Raw genomic sequence first — 11042 nt, forward strand, 5'->3', positions numbered from 1 at the left:
AAGAAACAACCGAAACCATCATCGTTTCCGTCTCCCCTGACGACTTTGGTGAATTCAGCCATCGATGTCAGTGAGGTCGATAAATCTGTGTGGATGAACGTGACTGAATTTGTGTGCTGCTGTTATTCCTCTCACATAACAGCAGCACGTCCTGTGAGAGCAACATCACAGACGTCACATCCTGTGTGGTTTTTTAAATAAATGTGGTAAAAAAAAAAAAATCTGTGTAAAACAGAGTCTCTAGAATGTCTCTCTGTTCATGTAGTAGGCCTCCGTCACGGTTGCCATCAAACGCAAGCCAGTATCACCTGTATGGTGTATTTCCTGTCACACCCTCTGACTGCCCTCATCAGCTCACCTGAACAGATCATTTTAATGATGAAACACACCATCCATATCATCACAACAGAATATTTATTTGCTGTATAACAAGAACACGATGCATTGGTTGTGATCTGGGCAATCAAAACATGTAAGTTCATTCAAACAAAGGCAATTTAAAGAGCTGAAGTCTAATCCCCCCTTTGTGAGGCCAGATAAAATATTTTCTCCAGCCTCCATGTGACGCTCATGGGTGGAAAGTCTGGGCCTGACAAGCAATGACAAACTTACTTAAAAAGCAATCTTTGGGTCTGAGAAGCCAAAGATCTGAGATTAACTAAAGCAATCGTTCACAGATGAAATTTACAGGCTAATCATTAATGAAACATGCAGCCACATTCACGTTCCTTTTAATGAGCATCTGTCAATGCATAATGGAAGTCAGTTTTTGCAATGCATTGTGGGATAATTTGAGCCTCATAGGTAGGGTTAATCACTATACATTGAGACAACACACTTTGAATAGTGACTGATGTTGGACAGCCTTCATTTTGTTAACATTCAACAACTACACCTTCCTGGAGGCTTTGACGGTGCGTCTGTAGCTCAGATTCGGGGATATGTTGTTACTGAAGGTGAAGAAAATAGACTTTTACGTTTGTTGAAATCACAAATGTTTCTGTCAGGGGAACACATAATTATCTTTAATGAGGAATTACACTGGACATGAATGAAACAAGCTAATCACAGGCAGGATTTCACTCTCATGATTGTTTGATTGGTAGAAATTAGATAAAATAGTTCAATAGCACACAGGAGTGCTATAAATAGTCTTAAATACACATGTTCATAAAACGCTTTCATGCAGTGTAGAACCATTGAAACACAATAACAACATATTTACACTAATTCAACACCAGTAGCTTTTAATGTTAACTTTGTGGTTATTAACAATATCCACAATCCAGGCACATAAATATATACTGACTCCTATAACTAAACTCCACTTTGGGCATCTTGTTGAGCCGTGTTGTCCTTGTTTGCCACTTTCTATCCATCTTCCTGTAAACTGACAACCAGAAACCGGTGTCAGATCCCTTGTGTTTGCACCTACTTGGCCAAAGCTGATTATGATATTTGTTTTAAAAGAAGTGAGTGCAATCCCTCTGATAGTGCTTCTTTTTTTCCCAGCCTGTTACCTTCATGCCAGACTGAGTAAGGAATGTTCCACTGGTGCATGGCCGCCGCTGCAGGGACAGTTATAAGGCTTGTTTATGGTGTGTGTGGGGGGAAGGGGTGCACTTTCACACGTGCGTGTACACGTGAATATCATATTGGACCAAAAACACTCCCAGCGCTCAGTTGAACTATTCTTGTCTGCCGTTTTTGCGCAGTCAGCACCGTCACTCTTCAGCTGTTTGATCGGGTCCAGCAGAGAGCCCGCAGGTTGCGTTCAGCGAATGGTGACCGTTGCAAAAAGTCTTTGTTCTGCAGCAAAGCCGTGGCTTCATCCCCTCGCTTTGACTTCCAAATGAAGCTCTATACTGTCTGATACCCAGTGGCACATGGGGAATCAGTCAAAAGAAGGTTTAGCTGTTTTCCATCAGGGATGATGACCCAGCGTTCACCTCCACATGTCGGGGCTGAAGGTTCCTCTTAGAACCAGCTTAGGGAACCACGGACAACAAACATACAGTCAGCAAGTGCAAATGAAAAGACATGAACTGGTGTTATTGTGACTGGGTGTTGAGTGTTCACCACTGGGATGTCCTATGCAGACCATTCCCCTGCAGAAGAAGAGAGACATGAAGAGTTGTTGATCAAACAAAATGAGAATTAATGAAACTAAAAACCTTTATTTACATTGTCAAAGACCCCCCGAAGAAAGGTTTGCTTCATGATGGATTATGCTGCATTAGTTTACTCATATAGACTACAGCTGCCTGAACTCCAGGCTGAAAACTTTTCAAAGCCACCTCTAAAGCTTAAAGACAAGTGTTTCATACTCAAAGATCACGAAGATACTTTTTTAGTGCAGAAGAATATGGAAAAAGGTTCGTGGGATAAGGCCAGAAAGAGTCAAATCACATCAAACACGACACTTTTCAGCGATTTTTCACATTTCAGTAAGAGGAAACATGCATAGAGCCCAACCAGCATATCGAACAGACGAGGTAACAGACACAAGGCCTGGAGAGAGCGAGCCCCACAAGGTAAGAAAAAAAATCCAGACAAAGAAGTGATTCATCGTCAACCTGTGGAAGAAGTTGCTATGGATACGGCAGGAGTTGAGAGGTCGACATGCACGGCGGCAGGGGAATAGAAAAGCATCTGGAGGTAAGCGAGTCGATAGGAGGAAAGAAGGAGAGGCGTCGAGGTTTTCAGTAACGACCTACGCTATTTCCGTTTGTCTGCGTGTACGCGGCGTTGCCGATCTCAGCGTGTGTTGATGGCGTGCTGCTCCCGCTGTTGGCTGCAGGGTTGGTGGAGGCTCTGGGAATGACCATGTCATAGGAGTCCGGAGGGTGCTGCATGGAGTCATAACACGGCCCGTGACAAAAACATCCAGGAGATGAAGGAGGGAGCCTTCAGACAGACCTGCCCTGAACGCTCTGCACCGTCCATCTTAAAGGACCTCGATGACTGCAAACCTCTATTTTTAGGTTGTTTAATGTTTATAGCCTCCTGACTGTTTATGTTACGAACCCTTTAAACAGACCTCAGGATTGGCTGTTCTCATCTGTGTGTGCTAGATAGTGCAGTTACTACACCTGTCCACCTTTCCCTTCTGTGTACAATGATAACCATGGCAGATTTATGACTGATTTCTATCAAAAATATTTTGCTAAACAGCAGATCTTTGATTTTAGATACAATTAAACAATAGAAGGCTCCTTATCTCCAGCCGATGACCCTGGATTTAGTCAGCTAGCTGGAAGATTTAATCAGCTGCAGTTATATAATTAGCTAATCAGTTATCAGTTAGCTAATAAATGCTAGCTACTTCTTTTTAAAATGAGAAACACACAAAAGGAGCAGAAATATGCACTTAATGGCTATATAAGTGCATGATCTCATGCTAAAGACCAAGGCTAACATGCAGTACGAGTCCAGGTGAGGAGCAAATGTCGCCATCAGTTTATGAACCATTAAAATAGGTGCAAATTGTTCTTGTGTTACAGGTGAGCTAGTCAATATATATTTTCGAACAGTAGGTGTATGAGGTAAAAGGCTTTCATGGTGAGGACTAATCCACTTGTCTGGCAAACATAACGTTCTCTCAAAAGTTTACCTCGAGGCGGATTGCAAACTTTCCCAAATGCAAGTACAAGGAGCACAGAGCTGCTAACGTTAGCTGATAGCTTCCAGGGTCGCCTATAACATGATGGAGCTTTTTCTAACGTGACCTCTAACTCCAACAAATAATGTAGTTAATGCTGCATACTGATATTGCATGCTCGTTAGCCTTGGAAGTAATGCTAGCTTACCGCTGCAGTACACTAGTTAGCCAGGCACGCTAGCAGCATATGTAATAGCGACAAACACGGTGCTTTATGCAATCGTTAGACTTTCGCTGGTGTGATTTTGGTTCCACTTCATGTTAAGAAAGCTCGTCAGGCCTTCTCTGTGTCTAGTTAGTGGTGAATTGCACAGGAAGTGCTTTTGTTTTGCTTGTTTTGAAGGGATAAATGATCAAAGCAATGCTAGCCTTATGCATCCTGTGAGCTGAAGCACCTGGAAACTGTCTGACATCACTGTCCAAAGTCAACAGACTGCAGATCTTCATCAGCTCCTCTTCTCACTGCTGCTTTGATGCTTGTACACACAGTACCACTGAATGAAGACACTGGCTGCTATAAAAGTGATTCATTAAAATTTCAAAGGGTTTTTCAAAGTTATCCCAATACAGCAGTGATTCACATCTGGTGGGCATCTTTGTCCTCGTAGTTGCCTGCAGGTTTACTGCTGGTGTTGTGTCCCAGCAATAAACCTACATGGTGACTGTCAGGTCAGTCTGGCAGAAACATTATTCATGCTGCATGGAATTTTATGGGTGTGTACATCTGTGGACCAGGAAGTAAAATTTACCATTGGATATGTAATAAATCAGAATATCAATCTGGTTATGACCAGTTATCGACCAGATTTTGAATCCACTCTTCACCAATTTGGGACAATCCACGTACGGACCCATGTGCTGATTATTAGCTGAACAGTAAGAATATATCTTTAATCTCCCTTTCAATCATCGGCACATCTCATTTGTTTTGAATACAAATTCACAGTAGTGCCTCAAAAACCATCAGAGGTTACTCATTTCAATAATAATTTGCCTACCGCAGGTTGTGTATCTGCCTCTTCACCATTTACGCCATATTCAAATATGTGTTACTGTAAACAAAGAAAGCTGGTCTATACTCACGTTTCCCACTGCTTTGCTGATGAGCGCCAGCTCAGTGGGCTGGTAGACTGAACTGCGCAGCTGGCCGCTGTAGCCGCTGTATGGAGACACAGGCTTGGGCGCTGCAATGGACAGACAGAGACGACAAATGTAATTATTCTGTCACCCAAAAAGCCCTCCGTGCGATATCTTTAGGCCTTTTAAGTGTTATCATTCCCCAGCAACCCTCTCTTAAATAAGATAAGCAGCACTTAATCACCAGGACAGGACCATGAGGCTCTGTCTGTCCTTTATCCTGTTTGTGCTCTCACTGATCTGTGCTGTAGAAACACCCAGCAGAGATGGATGTGAGAGATGACTTTGACACAACACAACAAATATTTTCCCCTGGATGAAACTGTTGCCGCACCTCGGTTCCCATGGAGACAATGCAAACACACGGCGTCAAGTTTCTGGTGGGAATCGGAGTGGGAGTGTTTGCATGTGATACAGTGGTTAGGGATGTAGTTAGATACTAGACACTCATTAACAGGAATGATTCAGCGGACACATTGAATCTGAATACCTGACTGTGGCTCGGGAAAGCACTGCGTCCCGACGTTTGATAAAATGTTCCTGTTCTGGTGATGACGACAGTTATTTACTTTTTACTCATAGCTCACATAGCATAAGTTAGCTAATCTTGCTGCAATCAGGTATTAATAGAAGAAAGGAAAGGAAAGCAAGGCTGGGAGAAAGGGGGGAAGGAAAAGGGAAGAAATGAATAACTGCAGAGCATAGAAGATAAAGACAGAAAGAAATCTTTGTTTTATACTAAAACTCTTTCGATAATGTCTAAAGGTCATTTGGTTAGTGGGCAGGCAGAAAGGCTGTTTTTCAGAGTTCCTGTATGTGAAGATACAACGTTTTACTGCACAACAGCCATATTTATCTCCAATGTGGGATCAAGAAAATGTTGAACACATCCCAGAATGGAAATAAGTCAAAAACATCTACTTGGTTACCCCCCCCTCACCACAGTGACACAAGCTGACAGACTGGTGAAAAACACTCTGTAACCTCGAAGGACGTAAGCAGCCACACACCATCTATCTCATCATCTATGATTATCAACCGACTACCAAACAGCCCTGAAGATCAGCAGGGAGCGGTGAGACGGCCGACTGTGGGACTCGGTGTTCTGATCTCTGTGTTTTTTTTTTTTTTACTGCAGCATCAGATCCTGCTCAGCTCAGGACTTCAACGGCAGCATATCAAATTCTGTGGGGTCATCACGCAGATGCAAAACAGCCTTTTGAGGACATTTGGCAGGGTAATCGGTCTCTGCTGATGTTTTCGTGGGCTTGAAACTTTTACTCATCTCTCATCTCTACAAGGTCATTCTGTATATTCTGTGATAAGGGTATTATAATACAAACAGTCAGGACAGAGACGGAGGACAGAATGTACGATTCGGTGCTCGCAGGCGTTCACCCAACAAGCTGACAGTCAAAAAAATACGATGCAAGACATTTTAATGAACTTCCAGCTTGGCTGTGTGATATGTGGTCAGGGGGGTTATTGTGTGACTGATGTCTCACATGCAAAGTGAATGGACTTACATGCTTAAACTCCCTTCTAGTTATAACGTCACAAGCAAACTGAAGGCAAATATTGGATTTACAGGGAACAGTGGGAGTAAAACTGCTTCCTGCCAAATGAAGATATGGAGCTTTGCATACGGCTGGAGTCATGAAAGTGATGGCCCGGACCTCTCAGTACTCCAACTTGGTGTGCCTTAAATCCAAAATCATTTTAAATTAAGAAGTTCAAATCAACCATTAGCAATACATTTCCTTCATTATAGTAGCCATGAATGAAAGCAGCCATCCTCTGTCCTCATCCTTTTTCAAGTCTAGAGACTTGACATGCAAAACAATTCAGCTTCTCTTGCAGCTCGGGGTTTAAAGTTACCTACAAAGGTGAAATAAACAGCATTTGATATTGACTGTTCTCAGAGAAGCTTTGACAGCACGGCAGGCTACGTACCTTGGTTGGGCTCGTCCATAGAGAAAGCCTTATTTTCCATGAACATGTTCTGGGAGCTCTGCTCCTTCAGTATCGTCTCGTAGCCGACTCCTTGGTTTGGGTACAGGTCTTCACCGAAGCCTTGGCTTTCATCATCGCTGGTAAAACAGCAGACGTCAGGGATGGTGTAGAGGATGAGGAACACCCATGCATTCGCCACCAAGGCAATGGCCAAGGTGGGGTCATCCCACGTGGGTCCCCCGGTCCTCTCATTCCCGTAGACGTACATGACGATCCACGCCACCCAAATACCCACAGAGAACAGGCTGGGTAGAAGGATACAGGCGCCTTCCTTCTTCCACTGATTATGTTTTCCTGCCATGATGGCAAGGCTTGCCACAACCACAGCCAGGATCAGGGTCATCACGTAGATCAGCGCCATGACAAAGTCCTCGTTGGCGATGTTGCAAGGCGTAGCCGTGGCTCTGCTCATTCCCGCTGTGGCATTGAGGGGCCCTTGTGGGTGTCGCACCACCGTGATGATCAGCCACTCTGTGTTGATGACCACCTCCACCAGCCACAGCCCCACTGCCCCCAGACATAAGACCCAAGCCCGAGGCCCGCTGTTCCGCCTCACCAGGATGTTCAGCCTCACACACTGCATCAGGAGACAGGCGAAGCAGCCCCCAAACAGCACCCCGAAGAGGAACCTCCGCGAAGCACAGGTAGAGAAGTCCTTTCCCACGATGAAGGCGAAGGTCAGGCAGAAGAGTCCGCCGGTGCAGACCAGGAAGCAGGCGTGGAGAGCCACCGAGCTCTTGCGGCGCTTGTCTTGCGTGAAGGGAATGCTGGCCAGCAGCGAGATGAAAAGCACGAAGGAGAAGACAATGCCCGCCGCTGCGAAGGCCTCCAGCACGATGCCCCACACGGCACTCGTGTCACACAGGTTGTAATAGAGTGAGTCCACGTTCGGGCCGCAACCCTGCGGGGTGAAGTTGGCAGCCATGGCGACCGGGAGAGAGCTCAATTTGGACGAGTTGTTCCGGGATCCTGTTCTATTCAGACAGACAAACAGAGAGAGTCTGAGAACAGCCAGACGTGGACAGATCTTAACAAAGACTCAAATACGTCACTAATGCGGGAAAAGGAAACTGTAGTCTACACCCAATCAAGCAAATATTACACTTCTATGAGTCACTAAACACACAGCAAGACATGGGATTCTAAAAAAACCCCCTCTGTAATAATGTTTTAATAGAAACTACATAATAACAAATGACTTAACTGTTATTCAGAGTCTGAACGAATCAGAGAGCTACATCCTTTACCTCAGCGGCCACCAAAATATCAGAGGAATGTCTCTTTTTCCCAACTCTGACATCAATCATTAACAGGATCTGTCGACATATAGTTTCTGTCCATTGTGATTACACCTGAATCAGTGAGATGAAAGTGCCTTTAACCTTGGGTACAACTGTAGGCTTAATATTTCCGTGTGTTATTTCCAAATAACACACATATCCGAACAGAAAGTGGTCTCTTTTTTCAAAGTTTTCGTTTGAACAACATAAAATCTGTCTGCTCTGTGAAGAAACACCTCCACAGTCCCAGTCGGGTCTTTCTGCCTGGTTCGTCTTGTCCCTGTCAGATCTAATTACACTGACCCGAGGACAGTCTCTGAGCCAAATCGATGGACGTGCGGTGGCGGATGTTCAGCCTTTCTAACTTCTGTGACTCAATCACAACAAGAATCTTTCAGGACAAAGAATCCAACCTTTAAAGTCTGTGCTTGTAGATTTCAGGCCTAAACAACCTAAAACAGATGAAGATGGAACAGAGGAATCCAAGCTGGACCTCAAACTGATGACTTTTGTTTCATTTATGTGGAACTGATTTATAGAAAACTCTTATCAAGATCCAAACAAATCAGTTGGATAACAAAACTCCTCATTTTGCAATAGGAGGCCCTGGACTCTGTCAGGTTCCTCGTGGACAATCTCGCCACATGGTCCAAGCTGTTCTGGAGCTTTTAATCATATCACACGATCTTCATCAGGAGGAGTATGTAACTGTATTCAAGGCTTTTGAAGAAATGTGGGTGAGAGCTCTTTAAAGTGCATCAACTCCAGAACAGCTACCAAACAGACCTGACCAGTCCTTATGATGAGCTTAAATGTAAAACCCTGATTCAAAAAAAGCTGGGTAAAACATAAATAATTACCTTGCTAATCCTTTCTGACATCTGCTCAACTGAAAACAGCACAAAAACAATATATTTAATGTTTGACCTCATCAGCTTCATTGATTTTTGTAAATATCTGCTGATTCTGAATCTGATGCAGCAACACGTTTCAAACAAGTTGGGACAGGAGCAACAAAAGACTGGGAAAGATGTGGAACGCTCCAAAAACACCTGTTTGGAACATTCCACAGGTAAACAGGTTGATTGGTAACAGGTGATAGCATCATATGAAAGAAGCATCCAGGAAAGGCTCAGTGGTTCACTGAGCAGTGATTGGAAGGATTCGGGCATCAACAGCTCATTTTTGACCCAGGGTCCCTTCAGAAGGTTGATTGGCCCTGGAAGAACTGTCACTCACTTCACTGTTATTATCAATGAATCTGTTTGTCTATAATCTTCTCCTTTTCATTGACTTAGCACAGATTCAGTAGCTGCTGTACAAAACACAGAGCTACATCTGTGGGCTGCAGCTGGGGTGATGATGCATTAAAAAAAAAGCCACATTTACTTTAAATACTTGTGGACATGATGCAAATTATGCTACTAATTGTTCTGGTTATGCAGACCTACACTTTAACCTTTGGGCTGATTTCAGTCCTTTAAGCATCTGAACCATTAACACCACACTTCCGGATGTGTTCAGGACCATGAAAGACCATTATTTACACAAAATGTTAAATGCCTAAATACCTCTATGTCATCGGTCCTCTGCTCCTTTAAAACCGACAAATACTGGCACGAAGTTTAGTTATTGCGCACTTTAAGCAGGAATCCGTCACACGAACACTTTCTGAACTGACATGTTTATGTTTATGTGGTCTTAATGCACAGAAAAAAAGTTTAATAATGTTAAAACTCTGGACGAGATAACGAGCCTTTTCTTCACAGTATAAAGCACCAGGATGCGTTCACGTACCTGGATGTTGTCTGCAGCCTTCTGTCACCTCTGTGCAGGTTGTTGAGCTCTGAGACGCTTCTTCACCTGCTCCAAACGTCGGTCACGGCAGAGCTGACGCTAAATCCGCGAGAGCGAAGACAGAAGTCACGAAAAAGTTTGGATTGTACGTCCAGATCTCCTAAAGAGCCTCCCCGAACCGATCCGAGAACAGTTCACAGCAAACGAAACGGATGAGTAGAAGTTTAGGAATCCTTGAAGAGAGACTCGACTGCAGTGATGGTCTCTCTCTCTCTCTCTCTCTCTCTCTCTCTCTCTCTCTCTCACACACACACACACACACACACACTACACACACACACACACACGAATATACAGTTTCCTCGCAGTATCTCATAAAACTGCATCTCTTTATAATCCACTGCTCTCTGTCTGCGGTGAAGAGCTTCATTGGATTAATTTTTTTTCTTTATTTCTTTCTTGGTGTGGTGATAAACAGACTCGATCCCAGCAGAACTGAACCATCTCCCCTGTGAGTGAGGAGTGTAAGCGGTGTGTAGAGACACCTGGTGGTGAAAAGTGCTCAATGCAGCAGCGGTTTCATGACGTTCAGGACACCCAGAGTACCCAGAGAATGAAAGTGTCACAAAGCTGAAAATAGTCTGTTTGCAGTACTTGTAGTTTTCTTGTACTTTAGTAAAGGATCTGAATACTTCTTCCAGCACTACACTGAGGAACTTCTCAGATTTATCAGGTCACCTGCTTCAGATTGACTGAACACATTCTCAGAGTTTTAATTAAGACAAACACTTTTTTTGTTGTTTTTTTATGGGTTTTAATGACAGTATGGTGGAAAGTTAGTCCAGCTAAAGAACAAGTGATGTTTGAGCCAGATCCAACAGCACCACCATGTGGCCACTTACAGAGAACTTGAAACTTTTAGCAGCTCTTCTCTTCTGGTTTATTTCTCCACTTCTCCATCACATTGTATTCAGTTGCCTTCAAGTAGCAAAGATTTTTGCCCAAACCAAGTCTGAGAAAAAATTGAAGACCTATAGGTGGCGCTCTGGCAATAAACTAACTTGACCTCTAGCTCTGACCCCTTGGTGAGTTAAGGTCAGAGATTTATTTTATATTCAAGTGGAGATCTTAAAGTTTGTGGCTGGATTTTGGGG

The 11042-nt window shown here is 43.8% G+C and overlaps 1 protein-coding gene across 3 annotated transcripts; it reads right to left on the reverse strand.

Moving 5' to 3' along the window:
• Positions 1-412: 412 nt before the first annotated feature.
• gprc5c (G protein-coupled receptor, class C, group 5, member C) lies at positions 413-10124 on the reverse strand. 3 transcript variants are annotated; one of them, XM_041962861.1, is made up of 5 exons: positions 9889-10124; positions 6752-7780; positions 4745-4845; positions 2718-2849; positions 413-2108 (listed from the first exon to the last, which is right to left on the reverse strand). In XM_041962861.1, exons 2-5 carry the CDS (start codon positions 7734-7736, stop codon positions 2076-2078), a joined length of 1251 nt encoding a protein of 416 aa, XP_041818795.1. In that variant the 5' UTR covers positions 7737-7780; positions 9889-10124; the 3' UTR covers positions 413-2075. The 3 variants fall into 3 exon arrangements, with proteins under 3 accessions (XP_041818795.1, XP_041818794.1, XP_041818796.1); XM_041962860.1 differs by having other exon boundaries at positions 6752-7785; XM_041962862.1 differs by having other exon boundaries at positions 2714-2849; positions 6752-7785.
• Positions 10125-11042: the final 918 nt, after the last annotated feature.

This window comes from Chelmon rostratus, chromosome 21, assembly GCF_017976325.1.
Source record: "Chelmon rostratus isolate fCheRos1 chromosome 21, fCheRos1.pri, whole genome shotgun sequence".
NCBI lineage: Eukaryota > Metazoa > Chordata > Actinopteri > Chaetodontiformes > Chaetodontidae > Chelmon > Chelmon rostratus.